Source organism: Trachemys scripta, chromosome 14 (genome assembly GCF_013100865.1).
Source record: "Trachemys scripta elegans isolate TJP31775 chromosome 14, CAS_Tse_1.0, whole genome shotgun sequence".
Lineage (NCBI taxonomy): Eukaryota > Metazoa > Chordata > Testudines > Emydidae > Trachemys > Trachemys scripta.
This window is the reverse complement of record NC_048311.1, coordinates 40,089,410-40,114,629: the sequence shown is the minus strand read 5'-3', so window position 1 is coordinate 40,114,629 and position 25,220 is coordinate 40,089,410. Positions and strand designations below refer to the sequence as shown.

Sequence of the window (25,220 nt, the reverse complement as noted above, 5' to 3'; positions counted from 1 at the left end):
TCTAACTCACCTGGCCAATGAAGTTAAGGGGAGCAACTAATTGGTAACAACAAGACGGAGTGTGTTTGTGTGTGTGTGTGAGTGTAAGTGTAATATATTATATGCATATAATACAGTGTTAATGAATACATGTATTACTAATAAATGTGGCGTTTTGCCTTATTCCCCCTGAAAAGATCCTGTGCAGTACTTTGAACTCAGCCGCCATCAGCAGCAGCGCAGAGGTAAGGGTGGCATGGTAAGGTATTGCCACTTTACTTCTGCGCTGCTGCTGGCAGGGTGCTGCCTTCAGAGCTAGGTGCCCAGCCAGCAGCCGCCGCTTCCTGGCCACCCAGCTCTGAAAGCAGCAGTGCAAAAGTAAGTGTGGCAATACCGCAACCCCCCTAAAATAACCTTGCGACACCCCCCTCCCTCCCCCCGCAACTCCCTTTTGGGTCAGGACCCCCAGTTTGAAAAATGCCGATCTCCGCCGTGAAATCTGTATCGTATAGGGTAAAAGCACACAAGAGACCAGATTTCACAGTTTGTGATGCGTTTTTCATGGCCGTGAATTTAGTAGGGCCCTACTCATACCCTCTCGCACACACCTCTGCGGTGCGCTTGTGTATGGATGGGCAGACACCTGCTGTATTTTCCACAGTTTGGATCTGTTCATAGACTCATAGACTTTAAGGTCAGAAGGGACCATTATGATCCTCTGGTCTGACCCCCTGCATGTTGCAGGCCACAAATAGGGGTGCTGCCGTCCCTACCCTTTCCCTGTTATTGCTTAAACTGCGGAAAATACAGATGGGAACATGGCAGCACCTTTAGCGGGACACAGAAACTTTTCACAGCCCAGTGTATTGTGAGACTAAAATGAAAATCTTTAGACCCATGTAAAAAAACCCCCAAACCTGGCAGATTAAATTATTTTTTTGGCAACTATCAAATCCATAAAAAAACTGGCCAGGCCAGTCAAAATTGAGCCTGGTGATAACTCTATACCAACAGAAGAGTTCTCTCTCCCGTCGGCACAGAGTGCCTTCACCGGACTAGCCCTCCGGGAACTTTCAACAGCTTTCTACAGCTGCAGTTGGACTTTCTCTGCCCTATGCTGGCTGGCTGTTGGCTCCAATCCTCCCACTTCCCTCCCGCCTGATCTACACTTAAAAAATGTCACTCCCTCCGCACCATAGTGAGGTTGACCTAACTCCCGGTGCGGACGCGGCTAGGTCGACGGAAGGATTCATCTGCCGACCTAGCTACTGCCTCTCGGAGAGATGGAGGGACGACAGTGATGGGGAAAAAACCAAAACCAAAACAATGTTCCAGCAATGTAGGAAGCGGCAGCCTAGCTACAATGCCATAGCTGGATGCAGTGTAGCCGTACTAGGGACGTAAATATTGGTTTAAAAAGTTAACCAGTTAAACTATTAAAATTATATCATTTAACCGGTTAAATGATAACTGAGGTAGCTCTGGGGGGGAGGCCTAGCACGGGGGGGGGCTGGGGGCTCGCTCCGACCTGGCCGGGGCTGGGGTCCTGCCAGTGCGGCCGATGCCGGGGCTGCTCCAGCCAGCGCGGCCGGGGCTGTGATCCCTCCCGCCAGCCTGGCGTGGGGCCGCCGGGGTTAACGGTGAAGGTTGGTTAACCGGTAAGCCTAATGCTTACTGGTTAACCTTTTATATACCCAAGCCATGCACACAGTCTCTTCATCTCAGCATCGCTCCACGCCTCTCTATTCCTCGCCACCTCCCCTCCCCTTCCCTTTCCATTGAGACGATCCCCGTCTAACTGACCCCTCCTCTGCAAAAAAAAACAAACCCAGCAACCCAGCATGGCACTAGCGTTCAATTTGCCGCCACCACGTTGTTTGCTCCGCTTGTGTGTTGTACCCCTTCTGCACACTGTGTCTGTCTGGTCTTTTTAGACAGGAAGGTCTATGGGGTAGTGAGTAGCTTTTGGTTCTGTGGTTGGACAGCACCTAACACGGGGGTCGGGGGGGCGGTCCATGTCTGGAGTTCCCAGGTGCTATGATAATAATAATAAATAACAGGTGGATTTATTTCAGAGCATTTGAAGCTAAACCTCTTGGCCTTTGTTTTGAGCAGGGGCTGTGGAGATGGGGAGAACCACTTTTGCCATTTTAAAAATGTTGTCAGAGTTTGATCAATTCCAGCACCTTTGGGGCTGGAAATTTTACATTTGACAGAGAGAATTCCTAGGTCAGGCGCTTTCCTCTTCGTCGTCTGGTGAAAATCTGTTTGGACGCAGATTTGTTATGAGAGTTGAGTGAATGTCTCTTGTGCGGGAACACGGATTATTTCCCCCTTTGATAAGGTTTGTTTCCTCGCGGAGGAGCTGAGCCCGGTAATGCGCACACATTTGTTTGGGACTGTGTGAACGGTCCCATTAACGTTTAATTTAATGAGAGAGTTTGAAAATATCACAGTCCTGGTGTGGGAGCGGCGTTGTGCTGGAATAAAAAGACAAAGGCCGGGATATTTAAATTCGGGAGCCTAAATTTAGGCTCCTGAATCCATATTCAGGCACCTGGGTAAGTGGCCTATTATCAAAAGTTCTGGGCACTCAGAACTGAAATCCAGCGATGCCCGCTCGGGACTTGTAAAAACCAGGATTCTTATTCAGGATATGACTCGAGGAGGCGAACTTTAGGATGGTATTTTTAAAAATCACGTCTTGCGCGTTACGTCCGAGTCTTGAGGTTCCGCCTGGAGGGAGCACGCAAAGGGGAAATCGGTGCAAAATGCACTAGAGCTGCTGCTGAAATGTCCCCATTTGCGCTTCTCGCCTGACAGGCTGCAGGAGAACGTCCGTGTTTCGCTCCAGGTTGTTCCGTCCTCCCAGAGGGCAGGAAAAGGGAATGGCTGCAGCAAAGGCAGTGACCTTCGAGGAGGTGGCTGTGTATTTCACCGCGGAAGAGTGGGCTCTGCTGGACCCCGCTCAGAGAGCCCTCTACAGGGACGTCATGCGGGAGAATTATGAGAATGTGACCTGGCTGGGTAAGTCACCATGGGCATTTCCCATCTACTCGGGTTGCAAGTCCTCGCTGGTGAACATAGGGCTGGGATCTTCCCAGCATCCTCTGTGTAAGAAGGAAACCGGGAATCCATAACCAGCCCTGATCTCTCCTGTTCTCTCTTCCCCGGGGCAGGATTCCCCATCCCTAAACCTGACCTGATCTCCCACATGGAGCGAGGGGAACAGCTGTGGGTGCACCAAGCAGGTATTCCCTCCCTTCCCCCATCCTCTGTACTGTGGTATCGATGCTGAAGCTCGCGAGTTTCCAGCTGTGGGGAGGAGTTTGGGGAAGATTCAACTACTGACTGTTCAGATGATGCAAAAGCTTCTGCCTGTGTGACAAACCCAGCGCAGGGAGTGACTCATGCTGGGTTCTCTCCTTCCCCCAGCAGGTGATGGGACGGCCAGTGAGAACGAGGAGGAGAATCCCCAGCAGAGAGGCCCTGAGTTGGCAGAACCACACGGGACGTTCTCAGGAAGGTCCCAGGGGAACGTTTGCCAGGGAGAAGCTAGCGAGCGTCAGGGCAGGTCGGAGGAGCAGCGGGGAAACCTGCCCGGGGAGAGAGAGGGTAAATCCGCCCCTGAAGAGGGATGTTTCAGGAAACTCAAACAGCTCCTGGACCTTAAGGGGAAGCAGAACAGAGGGACGGGAAAAGCAGGCGCTGAATATGGGCAGGGCTCACGGGAGATGCTCTGTGCGGGAACCCCCCGAGAAGACGCATGCCACAGATGTGGGGGAAGCCTCCAGCAGAGCTCGGTGCCTCCAGAACATCCGAGCAGGACCGCCCATCGATGTCTCCACTGTGGGAAAAGCTTCCGCTGGAGATCACATCTTCTGAGACATCAGACGGTGCACAAGGGTGGGAAAAGCTCCAGCCCCAGCGCAGCCCGCGTCATCCAGCAGAGAATCCTCTCGGGGCAGAAACCCTGCCAGTGCCCCAACTGCGGGAGATGCTTTGATCGGAGGTCGACCCTCATGGCACATCAGAGGCTCCACACAGGAGAGAGACCCTACAAATGCCCCGAATGCGGGAAAGGCTTCATGCAGCAGTCACATCTGACGCGGCACCGGGGGATCCACGCTGGGGTCAAGCCCTGTGTCTGTGCTGACTGCGGGAAGAGCTTCGTCAAGACCTGGAACCTGACCAAACACCAGCGCTGCCACTCGGGGCAGAGACCCCGTCAAAGTGTTGAGGGTAGGGAAAGCGTCCGTCTGCGCTCACACCTGTCTCACCAGGAGGGAGCTGACGGCACGGCCCTGCTAGAGCACGTCACAGCAGAGAGACCCTACCGCTGCCTCGACTGCGGCAGGATGTTTAGCCGGAGCACGGACCTGCTGGTCCACCAGAGTAACCACATGGGTGAGCAACCCTACAAGTGTCCGGACTGCGGGAAGGGCTTCAGCCGGCACTCCAGCCTCACGGCTCACCGGAGAGTCCACACGGGCGAGCGTCCCTACCCGTGTCCCGACTGTGGGAAGGGCTTCAGACGGCGCTCCAGCCTCACGGCTCACCGGAGAGTCCACACGGGCGAGCGTCCCTACCCGTGTCCCGACTGCGGGAAGGGCTTCACAACCAAAACGGCCCTGAGCACTCACCACCGGAGCCACACGGGCGAGAGACCCTACAAATGCGCCGAGTGTGGGAAGAGCTTCAGCCAGAAGGTGCATCTGGTGCAGCATGAGAGGACCCACCTGCAAGGCAGACCCTACAAATGCGCTGAGTGTGGGAAAAGCTTCAGCCAGAATGCCTACCTGGCCAAGCACAGCCGGATCCACTGCGGGGAACGGCCCTGCGTCTGTATGTACTGCGGGAAGGACTTCGGCGACGCCTCCGCCCTGCTCCAACACCAGCGCACGCACACGGGGGAGAGGCCCTACCAGTGCACCGAGTGCGGGAAAAGCTTCAGACGGCGGGCGCACCTGATTCAGCACCAGAGGACGCACTCTGGGGAAAAGCCCTATGTCTGTGCTGACTGCGGGAGACGATTCACGGAGAGCTCCACCTTGATCAAGCACCGGCGGATCCACACCGGGGAGAGACCCTACAAATGCGAGGCGTGTGGGAAAAGCTTCCGCCAGCACTCCAATCTGGCCCAGCATGCCTGGATCCACTCAGGAGTGAGACCCAGCCTAGACCACGGGGGCAGCCTTATGGATGGCATGGCCCCGCCGGAGTGCCACGCAGCAGAGAGACCCTACCGCTGCCTTGACTGTGGAAGGACTTTCAGCCGGAGCACGGACCTGCTGGCCCACCAGAGTAACCAAACGGGTGAGCAGCCTTACAAGTGCCCGGTCTGCGGGAAGGGCTTCTGTGTACGCTTCAACCTGATGGTGCACCGGAGAGTCCACACGGGCGAGCGACCCTACACATGCCCCGACTGCGGGAAGGGCTTCAGCCAGAACTCCAGCCTCATGGCTCACCAGAGAGTCCACACGGGCGAGCGACCCTACCCGTGTCCTGACTGCGGGAAGCGCTTCAGCCGGAGCTCCCACCTCAAATCGCACCGGAGAGTCCACACGGGCGAGCGACCCTACCCGTGTCCCGACTGTGGGAAGTGCTTCAGCCGGAGGTCCAATCTCACAGCTCACCAGAGAGTCCACACTGGGCCAGCTGATTAAGGGCTGGGCAATACCTTTAGCTGTTACCCTTGGATACAGGCGAGACAATTACGGCGACGACCTATGAAATCCCGGACAAACCTTCCTGAATTTCGGTTTAACACCTCCCGGGTTCATGCAAATGGAGTTAAAAATGCAAATGTTTCTGTGCTACAGTGGATTGTTTGGAATCCATTGTCAAGGAGACAGGATTAATACAACTGCTGGGACGTACGCGGCACTTGGAAGGAACTTTTTGCAATGGGTGTAAAGTGGATTTTCTAGGAAATCCCTGTGGGTGAGGGGAATGCACGCCACCCTTTGGATGGTAAGCCCTGGGGAGAGAAACCAGTTGTCTGCTAATTACCTGCACCTGGAAACTCCCACTCAGCAACCCCTGGACTGTATAAAGGGTGAGCTAAACGTGTCAGAAGGGAGCTGAAGCTATGATGAGCTTGAAGGCACGAGACCCCTTTGGTGGGGCTCTGAAGGCCTTCTCCTACCAGAGCCCACATGAGGGTCGGGATCAAATCTGGAGAGCTTATTTGCAGGCGTGTAGGCTCTGTGACTGGTTTGACTGTTTCCTCTGCAGTGGAATAAAATAGGCTTACACAGGAAGTGCTGTGTGGTACCTTTATAACTGGGCAATTCCATTGGGTACAATCCCGGAGGGGGAAAGCAAGCGGGCCCGTTTAGGCAACATGGGTGGCGGGTGGAGCCCCCCTCTGCTCCTTCCACCCACAGCCCGAGTGTTCCCACCCCCCCGCCTGGAGGAGCCAAGTCCCCTCCCTGCTCAGAGGAGCCCTGGGCCAGCCAGAGCCCCCCCAGCTGCGCCGCACCTCCCTAGACCCCAAGCTGCCCTGTGGGAAAAGCTCTTGTCTCTTCTCTTCTGGAAGAAGAACCTGAGCTTTTGATATGCGCCATGTAGGTTCCTGGGGCAGCTGAGGCGGTATGTGTTACTCAGCTTCTGGGGTTCATCAGTAATCTCTCTGGAGTCAGGGAGATGACTGATGAATCCAGGAAGCTGAATAGCACATACCTGCGCCTCCTTGGGCCACCCCATAACCTGCATGGGGCATAATAAGAAGCAAAAACTTCCCCTGCCAAAGCCTGTACCTGGCGTTCGGAGGCAGCAGCCTCCCCTGACGTATTCTACGCGCTGCCCATGTTAGGCTGTCTGTCTATTCTGGGAATTACACAGTGAAGGCAGGGAAGTGTTTGGCCTGGGAACACAGGCTCGGACTTTTGGTTTTGCTGGTGGGTGCTTCTCTCTGCCCCTCCCACCCCATGTGAGCAGTGGGCGGGGCCTGCAGGGGAAGAGGCTGAGCGGGGCGGGGCCTCAGGGGGAAGGGATGGGGCAGGACAGGACCTTGGGACGGAGCCTCGGGGGAAGGGGCAGAGCAGGGGCGGGGCCTCAGGAGAAGGGGGCAGAACAGGGGCGGGGCGCCAGGGCCCACAAAAGATTAATCCGGCCCTGTGGGTGCTGAGGCACCCCCTATTTTGGGGGAGGGGGTGCTTGAGTCTTGGAGCACCCACAGAGTCAGCACCTATGCCTGGGAACATCCCAGTCAGAAGGGAGAGAGACGCGGACCCAACACAGGTGCTGGCCACAGAGGGGATGGGGGCGGAAGGTTGAAAGCGGGTGCCCTCGCCAAACTGCTAAGGGCAAGAGAGGTGCAGTTCATAGAATATCAGGGTTGGAAGGGACCTCAGGAGGTCATCTAGTCCAGCCCCCTGCTCAAAGCAGAACCAATCCCCAGACAGATTTTTACCCCAGTTCTCTAAATGGCCCCCTCAAGGATTGAGCTCACAACCCTGGGTTTAGCAGGTCAATGCTCAAACCACTGAGCTATCCCTACCCCTGAGGTGTGACAACTGGCTCTTCGACTGCTGTCCCTTTGGGGGTAGGGGCTGTTTGTGCCTGTACAGCACCTAGTGCACTAGGGTGCTACTCCATCAGAAGGGCTCCTCGGTGCTCTAATTAACTTCTCTGGGAGGTGGCGGGCAGCAGTAGGGATCAGGGAGGGGATGGATAACCAAGCGGGGAAGATGGGACATCACACTGAGGACTAAGCAGCAGGGTCCGGCGGTCAGGGCGTTGGGTTGGGCCCAGGACAGCTGGGCTCTGTTCCTGTTCTGTTGCTGATGTCCAGGTGGGCCATTAATTAGCTGAGCACAGCGTGGTCTAACGTTTGACTGGATGGCATTTGTCTGTCTATGGGAATGGCAGGGGGGTGGGGAGCTACAGAGACCCGGGATAGGGGGGTGTATACAGATTTCCTGGCACGGGGGAATGAGGGTACACAAACCACCGAGCATGAGGAGGATGGGAGCTCATGGGGAGCTTGGAGCTGTGCAAGGAGCCTGCAGTGGGTGCTTTTCACTTGGCCTAGAGGAGCAACGAAACATGCACCCAAATGGATCCCTAGTGCCGACCCCCCTTCCGTCTACACACAAATATCTGGGGCTCAGACCTTGGGTCCTAGGGCCCTGCAGGGCTGGAAGGGCCAAACCCAGCCAGGATCCGGGGTTCAAGACTCCGATCCCAGAGAGACTTTTCCAGAGGCCCTGTCTCAGCCCAATCCGGGCCCATTGGGGTGACCCCTCTTCCTTCAGGGCACACGACTCCGGGAGTGTGAGGACCCCAATGACCCATCGCCCCCCGCAACTCGCAGCCCAGAGCCCGGCCTGTTTCAGGCAGAACCAAGCCCATGGGGCCACCCCAGCCACCAGCCGTTCTAAGAGGATGGAAAAGCACAGCCCCACGGGGGAGGTGGGAGACACTGCGACCCCATTGCTCAAGGAAATCCCGGGATCAGAGTTTAGCGGGAGTTAATAAATCAGCTGTTGTGGTTACAGGGTGTCATCGTGTTAACCCCTTCTCTGCTAGGGTGAGCAGAGGTCCCGATTTTATAGGGACAGTCCCTATATTGGGCTTTTTTTTATATGGGCTCCTATTACCCCCTACCCCCATCCCGCTTTGTCACACTTGCTGTCTGGTCACCCTATTCTCTGCTGGCAGCCGCTCCCCCAGGAAAAGGCTGGTTTCTGCAGGGTCAGGGCGCTGATCCCAGCTGAGACTAATTATCCTCTGGGGGGGGTGCATGGTGGAGGGGGGCAGACAGTCTGTCATCCCCATGCAGGACAAGGCAGGTAAGGGGATGTCCAGTGGGGTGACAGCGTCCTCTTCACACTCTGGCTTCAGTGCTGGTGGTGGTGGTGGGGGGGCATCTGGATTCCCAGCCCTTCGGGTAGGACTTGTCTCATGCAGGTTCCTTCCTGGGTACGGCCAGCTGAGGGGGCCGATTCAAATGTAACTGTGCAGTCAATCCAACCCATCCCACCCAGGAGCGAGCCGGGTGAGGTTCCAGCTCGCGACACACAAGCCCGGGTTTAGTCCCCATCCCTGCTGGGCTAGGCCCCTGCTTACGGTGGCTGTATCAGTCAGTGGAACCCCCGGGGGGGGTCATTGGCAACCAGCCCCCTGAATTTCTCCCTGGAGGGGAGAAAATTCTCTTAATTGTGCTTGGTCTCCTGCCACCCCTTGCAAGTGGGGGAAAGTTCCCAGGGTTGATCTGCAAAGCCTCCGGCTCGCCCTGGCTCACGCCTCTCCTCTGCCGTGGTGGAGACAGGCGAATGCAGCCTTGCAGCTGTGAGCTCTGCTCCCAGCTGGCCGAGAACCGTGCACATCCCATTAGATTTCCCCACCTCCCATCCAACCTGGTTTGCCTCATCCACCTGTTACCCCTTGTCTTTTGATCTGTAAGCTCTTTGACTGTCAGCCACTAAGGACCTCAAGATACAGATTGTGGCGCATCAAGGACTGCGTTGGGAGGGCAAGCTAGCACTTCAGGTGTGGTGGGGGTTTCTGGTCCTGCGAGCAGGCTTGGGCTCTAGGGAAGCTTGCAGTCAGAGTCAGGCCGGAGAAAGCCAGCTTAGCGCAAGGGTGAGTTGTTCCTCGCTGTCTCAGAGAGCAGCCTGCTTTGTCTCTCTCTGGTTTTGGTTTGTTGTGTGTGAGCCATACTGAATTCTTCGAAATGAAGTTGTGTTACACGGCAACCTTCCACTGAGAGGATTTATGCTTTTATTGAACGTCTCGGTGTGTATGCCCAGAATATAACACAGAGAAGTGCCTAAGTCCCATTGAAATCAAGAGGGGAGACCGTGGTGTATCATGGGCGAGGCAGGCTGACCAGGGAGACAGGCCTAGAGAGGAGAATGGGAGCATGATGAGGCACCGCAGCAAAGATTTCCATTGTTGGCCAAAATGTTTTGGCATTAGAAATTTCCCTGAAAAGTTAAAAGTTTCCATGGAGGGGGGAAAAACCCCCAAAAGAAAACCCCATTTTCCAACCTGCTCTTCTGAAGACTGATTGACGTGGAGTCTCCAGTGCACCACGAGGTCGGATCTCTGGTTGAAGCCGCTGCCTCAGTTGGGGCATGTATTGCGTCCAGGGCCAGCTCTAGGCACCAGCCTTCCAAGCACGTACTTGGGGCGGCACTTTCTAAGAGGCGGCATTCCGGCTTCCCTTTTTTATTTTTTATTTTTTTGCTTGGGGCGGCATTGCCGGGAGCTGGCCCTGGCCCAGCCACTCGCCCTGCCAGCAGGAGCTGGGATCCGCGCCCCCTGCCCAGCCCGGCGGCGCCCTGTACAGCGCTGCCCTGGGGAGCCTCGGCGCGGCAGCAGGACCCCATCTCCCTCCCTGCATCCCGGGCGCCGCTTCCCTTCCTCCCCCCCCACTCCTGGAGCCCCTCTCGCGGCCGCTGCAGCCCGGGCTGCGGCAGTGGCTAGAGGGGCTCCCGGAGTGTGTGAGGAGCGGGGAGGGAGAGAAGCGGCGCCCCCTGGAGCCGAGCCCGGGCTGCGGTGGAGACGAGAGGGGCTCCCAGAGTCAGGGCCGCCCGGGGGGGGGCAAGTGGGGGAAATTTCCCCAGGCCCCGGGATTTTCCAGGCGTTCCCCGCCCCCGTCTTCCCCCATCCCCCGGCATCTCAGCCGGTAAGTGGGCGGGGCTGCAAGCTGCGGCCGAGCGGCGGGAACTCAGGCCCCGCTGGAGACACTAGGCGGCTGCAGCGATGTTTGGGAGAGGGGTAAGGGGCCGGGGCACCCTCGACCCCATCCCCCACAGCCCTGACCCCCAGCGCCGAGCCCAGCCTCTCTGAGCCGGACACCCCCCGACCCCATCTCCCCACAGCTCTGAGCCCAGCCCCTGTGAGCCGGGTACCCCGCAACCCAGAGCCCAGCTCCCCCCGCAGCCCTGGGCAACAGCAGCACCACCCCCAGGCAGCGACAGCCCATTGGCACCAACCATCACCATCACCCAGCAACAGCCCATTATGTAATTGCAAATGAATACATCCCATTAAAGCATTTCATGTTTTCAAATGCTGGATTTAGCGTATTTTCAAATTATTACAAATTAATTTTTGAATCTATTTCACTGGTTATTTTTTACATTTCCAAATACATGTTACTATAGTATTGCAACTTTTTTTTATGGAAGGGGCCCCCGAAATTGCTTTGCCCCAGGCCCCCTGAATTCTCTGGGCAACCCTGCCCAGAGTGTGTGAGGAGCCGGGGAGGGAGGGAAGTGGGGTCCCCTGGAGCCAAGCCCGGGCTGTCGTGGCAGTGAGAGGGGCTCCTGGAGTGTGTGAAGAGGTGAGTGGCCGCTGGGCTCGTCGGTGCTGAGCAGGTAGCCCCCCATCCGGAGATCCTCGCCTTCCCGCCTGCCGGGGCTGGGCCAGGGCGCAGTGAGGCTGAAGAGCAGCAGGTCCGGGGGGCTCTCCAGGTCCTCGGCTGCCAGCATGTCAGGGGTAAGGGCGGTGAGCACAAACTGATCCACCTTGGCTACCAGCAGCGCCGCAAAGCCCAGGGAGGGGCCGTGTTCTCCGCGCCGCCCCGCAGCCGCACTGCCACCTGGAAGTACTCCCACTCCGTGCCGCCCACAGCTCCACCCGCATGGTGATAGAGTCACGGCTGGGCCAGGGCTTGGCCGCCGTGTGCTGGTAGCGGANGGCTCGTCGGTGCTGAGCAGGTAGCCCCCCATCCGGAGATCCTCGCCTTCCCGCCTGCCGGGGCTGGGCCAGGGCGCAGTGAGGCTGAAGAGCAGCAGGTCCGGGGGGCTCTCCAGGTCCTCGGCTGCCAGCATGTCAGGGGTGAGGGCAGCGAGCACAGACTGATCCACCTTGGCCACCAGCAGCGCCGTGAAGCCCAGGGAGGGGCCGTGTTCTCCGCGCCGCCCCGCAGCCACGCTGCCACCTGGAAGTACTCCCGCTCCATGCCGCCCAGCAGCTCCACCCCCATGGGGACAGAGTCATGGCTGGGCCAGGGCTTGGCCGCCGTGTGCTGGTAGCGGATCCCACGTTTGGGGGGGAGCCCAGTGCTGGGGTGGCAGGGGGTGCAGGGGGGGAAGAGAGAGCCCAGTGCAGGGGCGGCAGGGGGTGCGGGGGGCCACTGGTGGGCTGGGGGGACAGCCAAAACTTTTTTTGCTTGGGGCAGCAAAAAACCTAGAGCCGGCCCTGATTGCGTCGCTTGCCAGCATGGACTCTCCTATGCATCGCAAGGTTGAAACGTAGGCTGAAGCTCTTCCCGCAGTACGAGCACCTGTAGGGCTGCTCGTCCGTGTGGCCACACCGGTGGGAGAGCAGGTTGGCGCGTCTGCTGAAGGTCCTGCCGCAGTCGAGGCAGCGGTAGGGTCTCTCTGCCGCCCGGTGTTTTGGCAGGGCTGTGCCTTTGCAGCGCGGCCCCTCCTCTGGGGCCGGAGAGCGCTGGGCCAGGTCGGAGCTTTTCCCGCCCTTGTGGTGTTTGTTGGGCCTCTCTCCCGTGTGGCCCCTGTGGTGCTCGATTAGGGCCAAGGCGTCGATGAATCTTTTCCCAGAGCTGGCGCAGACACGCGGCTTTTCCCCGCAATGGGCTCTCCCGGGCTGCTCCAGGGGTGCCTGCCAGCCGAAGCTTTTCCCGCAGTCGGGTCGCTCCCCCTCATGGGCCCTCTGATGCACAGTGAGTTTGGCTCTCCGGTTGAAGCCCATTCCACAGTCAGGACACAAAAAGGGACGCTTGCCCGTGTGGACCCTCCGGTGCATCGCAAGGTTGAAACGTAGGCTGAATCCTTTCCCGCAGTCCGGGCACACATAGGGACTCTCTCCTGGGTGGAATTGCCGGTGCTTCGTCCGGGCCGAGCTCTCGGCAAAGCGTTTCCTGGATTCTGGACGCAGGAAAGGGCATTTGTAGGGCCTCTCTCCCGTGTGGAGCCTCTGATGTGCCATGGGGGTCGACCTCCGAACAAAGCTTCTCCTGCAGTCGGGGCACTGGCAGGGTTTCTGCTCTGAGCGGATTCTCTGCTGGATGGTGAGGGCTGCGCTCTGATGTTGTGGAGGCACCGAGTTCTGCTGGGGGCTTTCCCCGCATCTATGGGATGCCTCTTCCAGGTGAGTTCCCAGACGGAGCATCTCTCCTGAGTTCTGCCCACATTCAGCGCCTGCTTTTCCCGTCCCTCTCTTCTGCTTCCCCTTAAGGTCCAGGAGCTGTTTGAGTTTCTTGAAACATCCCTCTTCAGGAGAGGATTTACCCTCTCTCTGCACGGGCAGGTTTCCCCACTGCTCCTCCGACCTGCCCTGACGCTCGCTAGCCTCTCCCTGGCAAACGTTCCCCTGGGACCTTCCTGAGAACATCCCGTGTGGTTCTGCCAACTCAGGGCCTCTCTGCTGGGGATTCTCCTCCTCGTTCTCACTGGCCGTCCCATCACCTGCTGGGGGAAGGNCATGTACCCCGGTTGAGACCCACTGTTGTAAGCAACTGGACAATTGGCTTCACAATTTCAGCCCAACCCTACCTGTCGGTGCCGCTGTGCACTCCAGCTAACGCAGATTCCAAGGAGTGGCTGTGGAGCAATTCCTTTCCCTGAGGCCCGTCTGTGAGAATGGAACAACCTGGAGCAAAACACGGACGTTCTCCTGCAGCCAATAAATGTGTTAGTCTCTAAGGTGCCACAAGTACTCCTGTTCTTTTTGCGGATACAGACTAACACGGCTGCTACTCTGAAACCTCTCCACTTATTACTTCTGCTGCCCGGTCCGAGCTCTCTCCCTTTCCCCTCTGGCTGGGAGATATGATCCCTGGCTTATGCCCATGGGGCATTTGCTCTCCTGTAGCCAAGACCCAGAGTGGGTCAGGGAGGGCAGCAGCTCTGGGACTTGCAGAGGGGGGAGCAGAGATGGGGCTGTTGGTGCAGACTCACTTTCCTGCCTGGCCCCAGCCCTTCCCCCCGGGTCTCCCCCTCACCTGCAGGAGTTGTTCCAGGGCTGCCCTAGGAGGCCAGTTCCCCACTCTCGGCTGGGCCCAGAGGTAGCGCTCCTTCAGCCTCTCCCTAGCTGTACCAGCCCTGTCCAACCCAGGAAGTTCAGTCATCTCTTGATCAGATCACAGCAGGAAACTCGTGGCCAAGGGAGAGAGAGGAAGTAGCCCAGCTTTGCTTTGAGCTGTAACCCAGAGCCCTCTAGTGGGGGCAGATCTGGAAACCCTCTTCCCTGGCTCCTCCTAGGGGTGACCAGATGTCCTGGTTTTATAGGGAAAGTCCCAATCATAGGCGTGCGCAGCACATTTCATTAGGGTGTGCACCCAGGGAGTCCTGCCCTAGCCCCGCCTCCATCCATTCCCTCCTACTTCCCACCCCCTGACTGCCCCCCTCAGAGCCCCCAACCCCCCCTGTTCCTTGTCCCCTGACAACCACCTCCTGGGACCCCTGCCCCCCAGAACCCCACCCCCTATGTAAGCCTCCCTGTTCCTTGTCCCCTGACTGCCCCCTAGGATCCTACCCCCTACCTGTCCCCTGACTGCCCCGACCCTTATCCACACTCCTGCCCCCAGACAGGCCCCCGGGACTCCCATGCTTATCCAACCGCTCCCCGCCCCCTGACAGGACCCCCAGAACTCCCAACCCATACAACCCCCCGCGCTCCCTGCCTGCCCCAACCCATATCCACACCCCTGCCTCCTGACAGCCCCCCCCCAGAACTCCTGACTCATCCAACCCTCCTCCCAGCTCCTTGTCCCCTGACCACCTCATCCAGAGACCCCCCCCCCCCCAGGACCCTCCTTGCTCCCTGCCCGCCCTGACCCCTATCCATCCCCCACCCCGACAGACCCCGGGACTCCCATGCCCCATCCAACCCCCCCTGCTCCCTGACTGCCCTCTCCAGAGACCGCCCACTCCTAACCACCACCCCCCCGGGATCCCACCCCCTATCCAACCCACCCTGCTCCCTGTCCCCTGACTGCCCCCACCCCTTATCCAACCAGGGCCGGCTCCAGGTTTTCTGCCGCCCCAAGCGGCAAAAAAAAAAAAAGCCACGGCGGCGTAATTGTGCCGCTCCACTCTTCAGTGGCAATTCGGCAGCAGGTCCTTCGCTCCGAGAGGGACTTGCTGCCGAATTGCCACTGAAGACCCAGACATGCCACCCCAATAGCGGCCGGAGTGCCGCCCCTTAGTATCCGCCCCCCACCTGCCTAAGGCTCTGGGATGGAGTTTGGGTGGGGGAGGGGGTCTGGGGTGCAGGCTCTGGGATGGAATTTGGGTGCTGGGTGCAGGCTCCAGGCTGGGGCAGGGGATCAGTGTGCAGGAGGGGGTGAGGGGTGCAGGCTCTGGGACGGAGTTTGGGTGCAGGTTCTGGGCTGGGGTGGAGGCGTAGGAGGGGGTGAGGGGTGCAGGCTCTGGGAGGGAGTTTGAAAGTGGGAGGGGTGCAGAGGGAGGGGGTGCAGGCTCTGGGAGGGAGTTTGGGGGGCAAGAGGGGGTGTGTGGGAAGGGGGAGGGGGTGCATGCTCTGGGAGGGAGTTTGGGGGATGCAGGGGTGAGGGCTGTGGTGCTGAGGATGAGGGGTTCATGATGCAGGAGGGGGGCTCAGGGCTGGGACAGAGGATTAGGGTGCATGAGGGCTGGGGCTGAGGGGTTTGGGGCGTTGGAGAGGCTCAGGGCTAAGGCGGAAGGGCAGGGTAAGGGCGGCCTGTCCTGCCATTGGGAATGGGGGGGCACTAGGACCCTGGGCCTGTCCTGCCATTGGGAATGGGGGGCACTGGGACCCTGGGGCAGCAGACAGCAGTTGAGCAGGAATGTGCTACACCAGTAGCACAGGCAGGCACTGGAGAGGCCTCACACTGCTTTCTTTCAGGCAGGGACCTCAGGGGTGTGGGAGGGAGACCTGCGGGGGGGGGGGGGGGGGGGGGGGGGGCCGGGGGCCGGGGGCTTGCTGCTGCAGGGAGAGTGGAACCATTTGCCCACCCCTGCGTTAGGGTGTGCCCAGGGCTGCCCAGAGGATTCAGGAGGCCTGGGGCAAAGCAATTTCGGGGGCCCCTTCCATAAAAAAAAGTTGCAATACTATAGAATTCTATATTCTCGTGGGGGCCCTGTGGGGCCTGGGGCAAACTGCCCCACTTGCCCCCCCTCCCGGGTGGCCCTCGGTGTGCCTGTGCACACCCAGCACTTCCCGTGCGCACGCCCATGGTCCCAATATTTGGGGCTTTGTCTTATACAGGTGCCTATTACCCCACCCCGTCCCCATTTTTCACACTTGCCATCTGCTCACCCCACCCCCTCCCCGGGACAGACCCACGACCCAGAAGGGATCCGTCCATGAGCATTAACAGCTCCGTGCCCCCGGGTTGAAAGTTGACTTCCTTTCAACACAGATGTGGTCCCAGCCCCTGTCCCGGAGCCAGCCTGCAGGTGCAAATTCTCAGATTTCTGCAACTCCTGACTCCGGGGAGGCCCGTATGATGCAGGCGCCGTCACCCACCTGTTCCATTCGCAAACCATCTCCTGGGTTAGTGCGTTCACCCTGTTAACACCCACGGAGCCACCGCTGTAGCCTCCTGCAAAACCTTCCTCAAGCCTCTCATGTGCCCTGGGACCTGCGAAATGCTTGACAGCAATGAGGCTGCAGGTGTGCGGAGACCACAGCCTATCGTGCTAAGCAGCGGCGTTCCCGTGGGCTCCCTGGTCTGCCTGTCACGGATACGGATACAGAGATCAAGAGTAGCCAGTGTTAGGATGGTTCTGGCTAAGAAATAGGGTGACCATATTTTCCCAAAGGGAAAACTGGACACCCCCTGGGGTCTGTCCGAGGGCCCCCTCCCCACTGTGTGCGGGGCTGGTCTGAGCACCCCTGTCAACCCCTGCACGTGGGGCTGGCCCGAGGCCCCCTCTCCCTCTCCCCACATGCAGGGCCAGCCTGAGACCCCCCTGTCGCCCGCCGGCACGTGGGGCCATCCCATCCCAAGCTGGTCTCCTTAACCCTCCCTGCCACATGGGGGTGGTGCTGCTGCTTGTCCCCCCCACGCCATGTTCCTCCGCACCCCGCTAGGGCTTGCACCCCATTTTTTTTTGGCCAAATTGTGCATTTGTCCCGTTCGTTCTTGTCAACTGATGACAAGTGCCAAGTTTTGCCCCCCCCAAAAGTGTCAAGATGGCTGGGACAGGGCCTCTATTAGAGACCGAGCTGACAGGCAATGGAAAAGAGCAGTTTATTCTTGGTATTACCTCACATCTGCTACTGTAGGTTTCTGAGCCCTTCCTCTGACCCATCTGGGACCGGCCACTAGCAGAGACTGAACTAGAAGGACCTCAAGGCTGAGATCATCTGGCGATGCCTGTGCACCTCATAGAAAAAGCATCACCTGTTGGCTCATAATGGCCGTGTCATTCAGAGGTGGCTTCAATACAGTCCCTACTTCCACAGCATTAGGGTTTTTTTTGTCTGCAGCTCCAAAGCTGTCCCCACCAGAGGGCTCTGGTTGTGCTAAGGGGAGGCGGCTCCCTCGCTCCTTGTCTCTCTTTCTCCTCGGTTCAGCACAAGTTTCCTGGCTGAGACGGATGCAGCTGTGGCTGAGTAGCTGCTGCCCCCTCAGTGGGGTGTGGACCAGGGGGAGACCTTCATCCAAGCCCCCTCTGTGCCCACCCCAGGTGGGGACTTTCTCCGGTGGCTGGAACTAGCCCCCTGGGGCTCCCTGGACTCTGCCGACACCAGCTTCTGAGCCGGCGCCTGCAGGTGATGGGGAGACCTGGGGGAAAGGGCCGGGGCCGGGCAGGAAAGTGACTCCCCATCTCACCCCCGCCCCCCAATTTCTGCTTTCCATGTCTCTGCCAGTCCCAGAGCTGTGGCTGTCACTGACAGACATTCCCGGTCCCGCCAGCGAAGAGCCATAGGAATGGGTCAGCCGGTACTTAATTTGTGCCAGGGCTGAGCCCTGGCACCTCTGGGCCTGGCAGTTCAGAGCCCCGACACCTCGAGTCCTGGCAGTTCAGAGCCGTGACACGGCACCTCTGGGCCTGGCGGTTCAGAGCCCTGACACGGCACCTCTGGGCCTGGCAGTTCAGAGCCCCGACACCTCCAGTCCTGGCAGTTCAGAGCCCTGACACGGCACCTCTGGGCCTGGCGGTTCAGAGCCCCGGCACCTCTGGGCCTGGCAGTTCAGAGCCCCGGCACCTCTGGGCTTGCCACATCAGTTATGCATGTAAAAAAATTGCTTGAGCCCCGACACCTCTTTCATTACAAATTAGCCTCTCAGGCCAAGGGGGAGGAGAGACCAGAGCAGAGCCATAAATGAGGAGAGAGGTTCCCAACTCCTAGATCCATTCACTTGATTCTTTCTCTTTCTCTAAATCCTTATTGATCCATGATGCCGGATCCATCGCTCTAATTATTTCCCATAGATTCTAGTCCACTAATTTATCAATGTACCATCCCTCTAGAGCAGTGGATCTCAACCTGTTTACCATTGTGGGCTGCATATGCAGCTGTCTGTATGTTACGTTAAGCGGGCCCCATCCACACAATAGATATACTACCTGTATGGCCCTGAGGATGGCACATGGGCCACAGCTGTGTGCTGATTGGCCGCCAGCAGCCCACAGGTTGAGACCCACTGCTCTTGAGTGATTATCTCCTCAGTGTCTAAGCACTGCACATCAGGTGACCAGCTAGCAAGTGTGAAGAATGGGGACGGGAATGTGTGGGTAATAGATGCCTGTATAAGAGAAAAAAAACCCAAATTGGGACTGTCCCTATAAAATCGGGACATCTGGTTACCCTACCTGCACAGATGCATAAAGCATCAATGAGAAAATATGTCCTTTTTTTCTCTCCTCCTAATGCCCAGTGGCGAGGGAGATGGTAAGCCACTGTTTGAATTATTTGTGCTACGGTCAATAAGGTTCTGTTGTGGGAGGCACCGCACAAACTCCAACCCTACTCCCGCGAAGACTCTAGCCCCAGCATCTGTTAACTCAGGCGAGGTGTGCGCATTGAAATCTATGGAAATCTGCTGAGTTTATTTACACGAGTCTTTCCAGGATCAGGGCCAGAGTTTGTACAGTGCCTCGCGTACGGGCCCCTCCGATGTTGTGTGGCGCAAATCATTGCCCCAGTGAGTTTGCAATCGGAGAGGAAGGCAGGCAGGAGACAGATGAACGGAGGCTGTGGAGCAGGCCGGGTCACAGGTACAGGCAGAGAGTTGTGTCACATGTGGCTAGATGGTTTTGTCAAAGAGAAAATTTTTCAAAGAGCTCTAAAATCCACACGGGTGCTCAGGCTGTCTTGAAAATTGCTGTGCAGCATGAGGGCTGAGGGTAGGGTTAGTGGTGCGAATTTGGGGACATTTGATCCAGCGGTTCCTGAGATTAGGGGGAGCAGAGAGAGGAGGAGAATTAGGACACAAGAGGAAGGGTGGCCCAGTGGTTACAGCACCAGTTTGGGGCTCAGGAGTTCCCTGCTCCGTCATAGGCTGCATGTGACCTTGGGAATTAGATGGTAAATTCCTTTACAAATCTTGCCCACCTCCCAGGGGTGTAGCAATGATAAATACACAGGGCTTAAATTCTCCCTGAGTATTTCCCAGAGCCCCAGGGCTTCGGCTCCATGGAAGGTACTGGGACTCCCACGGGTTTGAAAATAATTACCAGAGCTCTGTTCCAGTCAGCTCCAGCTGAATTTAAGTCCTGACAATGCATTAACAGTTGTGAAGTGCTTATATACTAGGCTCATGGGACACTATTAATAGCTAAGAGTCACTCCGAATGCTGGGGGAAGAAGGGAAGTTGCAGAGGAGTGGAATCAAATCACTATAACTTTTGTGCAGCCCCTGATTTTTCAACCTGATTTCTCCAAACTTTTCCTCAGATGCAGGGATCAATTCTGCGTCGCCACTGATAGAAAAGAAGGGGGGGATTGATACATGGCCAGGTGGAGACTTGTACTAGGAATGCACCTGCCTTGGAACATCATCTTGTCATTGCAGGTGTTGTCCTTTGAGGGTTCTTGACAAGAAAACTCTTGGTCCAATGCATGATCTGGAGAGATCCCTCAGCAGGGAGTACCCTGCCCCAAGCTCCCCTGAGCTTGTCTTAGGGCACGGTTAGAACATGATCTTGCACTACTTTGTAGTCAGTGCAGACAGGGACAAGATGTGATCAGTATCAGGTCAGCAGGCTGTGGTTAAGGGTTTGTCTACATGAGGAATTTGACCAGAATAGATACCCCAGAATAGCTTCCTGTGTGGACACACTTATCCTGGAAGAATTACCTGGTATACTTCTTCCAGTGTAGACTAGGCCTACATATAAAATGAGAGACAGACGAACACAAGGAAACAATGAGGCAAAAGCGGTCAGCATGATAGGTGGTGTTCTCAGCACACCAGCAGCCTAAACCATGTCAAGTTTGTATCCTGGGAAGTGCCCATAAGGAACAGCCATTACAACCATGTTAATAATGTTGTGCTAATTAGCAATCAATTAACTAACTAATATAGACAAGTCCTTTACACAGGTTGGGCCTGTGTAGCAGTAGGGGCCTGATTCTGATCTCAACTGCACTGATGTAAATTGGAGACATGTCTAGACTACGTCGTCGTAGCTACACAGGCATAACCCTGTAGCGTAGACGCAGCTTGTAACAATGGAAGGGGGTTTTCTGTCAGTGTAGGAACCCCCCACCCGATGCATTCTTCCACTGACAGCTGTGTCTACACAGGGCCTTAGGTTGGCATGGGTTTTTTTTTCCACCCCTGACCGGCATAGCTACACCAAGCTAACTCTTAAATGTAGCCCAGGCCTTGGAGTGGTTCCATTGAAGTTGGCGTGAAGAGAGAGCAAAGGGAGAAGCAAATCGTGGCATTTGAGTGTTGGGGGTGGGGGGCAAATCCTTTTTAATAACCTGAGGCAATGTCTCCAATGCAAAAGAGTTGTGTTCTTAATTTGGATTCACTCCCAATTTCACATGACCTTGATAATTCAGTTAGAACCCAACCGCTTCTCTCTGTCTGTGATACTTTTGGGTTAACTGGGTAGCTATATGCTGTTCTACACTTCGAGAACACAAAAGGGAAACCAGTTTTCCAGCATGACCCTAATCAAACATAGCTTGTTTACCATTCCTATGGGTAACAGCAACGGAGAACATCCTGTTCCTAGAGCCTGGGGTGCAACTTGAACTGCTAACCACAGTCAAAAGCCGAGTTGCTGTGTTTGCACTGCTGTTTTAACCCGAGTTAAGAACACATCTCTTGCTTTGTTCTGAGGACATACCCAGGGAGAGCAGTAGGCCAGGCTTCTAGGGCTCTCTGGTCAATCTGGGGGCGGGGTTAGAAATGGCCAAGAGATTTAATCCTTGTGCTGGGCTGAATCACTAACTCCCGACTGTGTGTGGAGATCGCTGAATCCCTTACGTGGACCATTGCACATCAGCTTCCACGTGCTGGGTTTGCGAAAGGGCATCTCCATGGGTGTTTCCTATTTGCTTCATGTTGCATATCCTCTCTGGCAAACATAGGGGCAGGGTTTAAAATCCCACCACCTGTGTAACAGGGACTCCAGGAATCTGTAACCAACCCTGATCTCGTCTGTTCTTTCTCCCCTGAGCAGGATTCCCCATCCTTAAACCTGAGCTGCATGGCACCAGGGGAAGAGCTGTGCGCACTGGATCTCCAGGGGAGGCACCAGCCCAGGTGAAGAACCAGTTAAACCAGCTCAGAGACCATCTGGGAGAGAAGCCCAGCGCTGGGATTCGCATTGAGCCCTTGTGAGCTTTTCCAGGTCTGCCCTTCTCAGGTAGCTCATCACCGAACTGGAAGGGACCTCGAGAGCTCATCTAGTCCAGTCCCCTGCACTCATGGCAGGACTAAGTATTATCTAGACCATCCCTGAGAGGTGTTGCAAACACCTGTCCTAGTTTCAGGGCAAATGTTGCCTGGGGCTTTTTACCCTTTCTGCCTGAAAGCAGCTACCAACCCTCGCTCAGCCTATTGAGATGGGAAGGGAAGCAAAGCAGGATCGATCCCCTCTGGTGAAGGACTGGGGGATGGTTTTGTCCAGGTTCCCCAATACATTATCTTGGTATAATAGATTCTAAAGCCAGAAGGGATCATCTAACCTGACCTGCATAGCAGGGGGCAGAGAATTCCACATAGGAATTGGGTTTTTTTTGCCCTCTTCCTCCCCTGGTTGGGGGGGAATGTCTTATATGTGGATTCTCTCCATAAACCAGGGATGGCAACAAGTGCGAATGAGAAGGCAAATCTACCGTGGGGAAGCCCTGAGTCCGCAGAAGCCCAGAAAGCAGAGGGGCACGTTTGCCCAAGAGAAGCCAGTGAGAGTCAGGGTGGGTGGGAGAAAGAAGAGGAAGGAAATCTTCCAGGGGGGAGAGAGGCTAAATCTTTTCCCCAAGGAGGAGACGTAAGGCAACTCTGGGTGCAGCAGAGAGAAGGGGAAGGTGATGGGTCCAGGGAAGGATTCATGGAGAGTGCCCAACCTGATGCCCAGTGGAGCACCCACAAGGGAGAGAAATGCCACCAGTGCCCTGACTGTGGGAAAAGCTTCAACCGCCGCTCGACCCTTAGTGCCCACCTGAGGATCCACACCGGGGAGCGTCCCTACATATGCCCGGACTGTGGGAGAGGCTTCACGCAGTTGGCTCACCTGACCCAGCATCGGGGGACACACTCGGGAGAGGAACCCTATCGCTGCGTCGACTGTGGGAAGGGCTTTGGGGTCAGCTCCCGCCTGGTGGCGCATCAGAGGAGCCACACGGGGGAGCGCCCCTACAAATGTCCCGAATGCGGGAAGAGCTTCCGGGTCAGCTCAGTCCTGGTGGTGCATCAGCGGATCCACTCCGGCGAGAGACCCTATAAATGCACCGATTGCGGGAAGAGCTTTAATGTCAGCTCCAACCTCATTAAACATCGGAGGATCCACACGGGGCAGAAGCCCTACAAATGCACCGAGTGTGAGAGGAGCTTCAATGAGAGCTCAGCCCTGATTGCCCACCAGCGGCTGCACAAAGGGGAGCGACCCTACAAATGCCCTGACTGCGGGAAGAGCTTCAACGTCAGCTCCAACCTCCTGGAGCATCAAGGCACCCACAGGGGCCAGAAACCCTACAAATGCCCCGAGTGTGGGAAAGGATTCGCCCGCAGCGCCCACCTCTCACAGCACAGCCGGACTCACACGGGTGAGCGACCCTACAAATGCACCGAGTGTGGGAAAGGATTTGCTGTGAGGTCCCATCTGGCCCAGCACTGCCGGGTCCACACTGGGGAGAGACCCTACAAGTGTGCTGACTGCGGGAAGGGCTTCACGGCCCGTTCGTCCCTGACCACCCATTGCCGGACTCATACAGGAGAGCGACCCTATAAATGCCCCGAGTGTGGGAAAAGCTTCAATCAGAACTCACACCTGGCTCAGCACTGGAGAACCCACTCGGGAGAACGACCCTATCACTGCCCTGACTGCGGGAGAAGCTTTGGGGACAGCTCTGCCCTCATTAAGCATCAGAGAATTCACCTGCAAAAGAAACCTTGTTAATGCCACCCCGCAGTTACTGGAAGAGCTTTGCTTGGAACTCAGCGCTTATTACTAGAAGGGGGCAGGTAAGGGCTTTTTCAGGCAGGTGGGAATTCAAAAAGAAAGAAAAAAAAATCATGTTGAGTTGATCCCAAGAAGTGTTCCAACATTTGTGGGGGGGGATGGAAAAGTTGAAAATAAAAGTAATTTCAAGTTGAACTCTTGTGCTACATGAAACATTTCATTAGGATTTTGAGTGGCTTTACCATCTCTTAAAATTAAATTGAAAGATTTCAAACCCCAAAATAATTGATTTGAAAATGTTGAATATTCTGGCTTTCAGATTTTTTTTCTTTTTTTTTGAAGGGAGCAGCTGAAACAATTCAATGAAACAAACATTTGCAAAACATTTTGAAGTTAGTGGAGCCGCATTTTTCCCCACACAGAAAAGAAGTTTCCAACAATTTTTTGCTCAGGTCAGCTTATTCCACTTCAGAGAATCCATGCGGGGATAACCCGGACTGAGGGGAGTAATATTGGTGACATTCAGCTCCTCCCACTGGGAGCAGGCCACCTCTAGCTGATCCGTGACTCTGGTCTGGCCGCTGAGACCTTGCTGCAGGCCGAGCATAGGACGGGGAAGAGAAAACACCTGCAACCTTGGTTGTTCTCTCTTCTGGGACTCAAGATCCCTCTCCTCCCTAGGCAAGATTCATTCCCTGGGCTGCCCACCTTGGTATCAGAGAGGTAGGTAAGAAATTAGGTCCAATTCCATCCCCAGCACTGCCTCCCCACTGCAGAAATTGGATGCTTAATCAATGCTCCAGGTCTCATTCTCCCTTCAGGCAACCTTAAAACTGAAGGTGCCCTAGGTTCCCTTCCTTAGCAGGAGACATTTCTTGGGGTGAGGGACTCACCTGCTTTACTAATCCCACCCACCATCACCACCCGCTAGCCCTAGCTCTTCCCCCATCCCGGCTCTTCTCAGGACACATCTACACAGCCGCTAAACACCCAACTCAGGCTCATGGGACTGGTTCACTGCTGTGTAGCCTCCTGGGCTCAGGCTGGGGTGTGAGCTCTGGGACCCTCCCACTCATCAGGGTCCTAGAGCCCAGGCTCCATCCTGAGCCCAGAAGTCTACACAGCAATGAAACAGCCCCGCAGTCCAAACCAGCTGGCACAGGCCAGCCATGGGTGTTAAGCTGCTGTGTAGAAGTACCCGCAGAAGTCTGGCCCTCTAGTTTGACCTGTCACTTTGCTGCATGGGGGGCTGGGTGCGAAATGGTGAAGGGGTGGGGCTGGCTAATATAGAGTGTAGCATGATTAATTTGTGATTGGCCTCAGCAGTAGAAGTACAGAACTGGGGTTTCCACCTGTCCAGAATCTTTTGCTGGGGGAGAGGACAAGTGAAATGAAGTGGAAGGCACTCTACTCCTACATTTATGATACAAGAACCTGAATAGGATAGAATAGAAAGCCAGAATTTGACAGAGATTGAAGATTGGGATGGCTCAGTGTATGGCTTTTCTACAGCTGGAGTTATTCCAGAACAGCTATGCTTGAATTACTTCATGTGTGGACATGCTGAATCTGGAATAAGAGCACCTTGTTCTGGTTTAGTTTAATCCACTTTCAAGGGGGATTTGAATTAGCTTAATCCATTTTGGAAGTAGATTAAACTAAACCCAAAAAAGGTACTCATCTTCTGGAATAAGTGTCCACACAGAGCTATTCGGGAACAGCTATTACATTTTAAAATCCACTTACCTT

At 56.3% G+C, this 25,220-nt stretch overlaps 2 protein-coding genes across 5 annotated transcripts in view; one reads left to right on the top strand and one right to left on the bottom strand.

Annotated features, from left to right (window-relative positions):
• Nucleotides 1-23,705, top strand: part of LOC117886974 (zinc finger protein 501-like) — a 24,957-nt gene extending 1,252 nt beyond the window's left edge. The window contains exons 1-4 of one of the 4 annotated variants that reach the window (XM_034789172.1): nucleotides 1,587-3,006; nucleotides 3,159-3,230; nucleotides 3,415-5,581; nucleotides 22,562-23,705. In XM_034789172.1, coding sequence (XP_034645063.1) covers nucleotides 2,868-3,006; nucleotides 3,159-3,230; nucleotides 3,415-5,581; nucleotides 22,562-23,468 — 3,285 coding nt within the window. In that variant the 5' untranslated portion in view covers nucleotides 1,587-2,867 and the 3' untranslated portion in view covers nucleotides 23,469-23,705. Of the gene's footprint in view, nucleotides 1-1,586; nucleotides 3,007-3,158; nucleotides 3,231-3,414; nucleotides 5,582-17,279; nucleotides 17,659-19,788 lie in introns of those variants that run through there. The other 3 variants (XM_034789168.1, XM_034789170.1, XM_034789171.1) reach the window with 3 other exon arrangements.
• The window catches only part of LOC117886903 (zinc finger protein 345-like), a 115,344-nt gene that overhangs the window by 13,511 nt on the left and 76,613 nt on the right, over nucleotides 1-25,220 (bottom strand). The window lies entirely within an intron of this gene.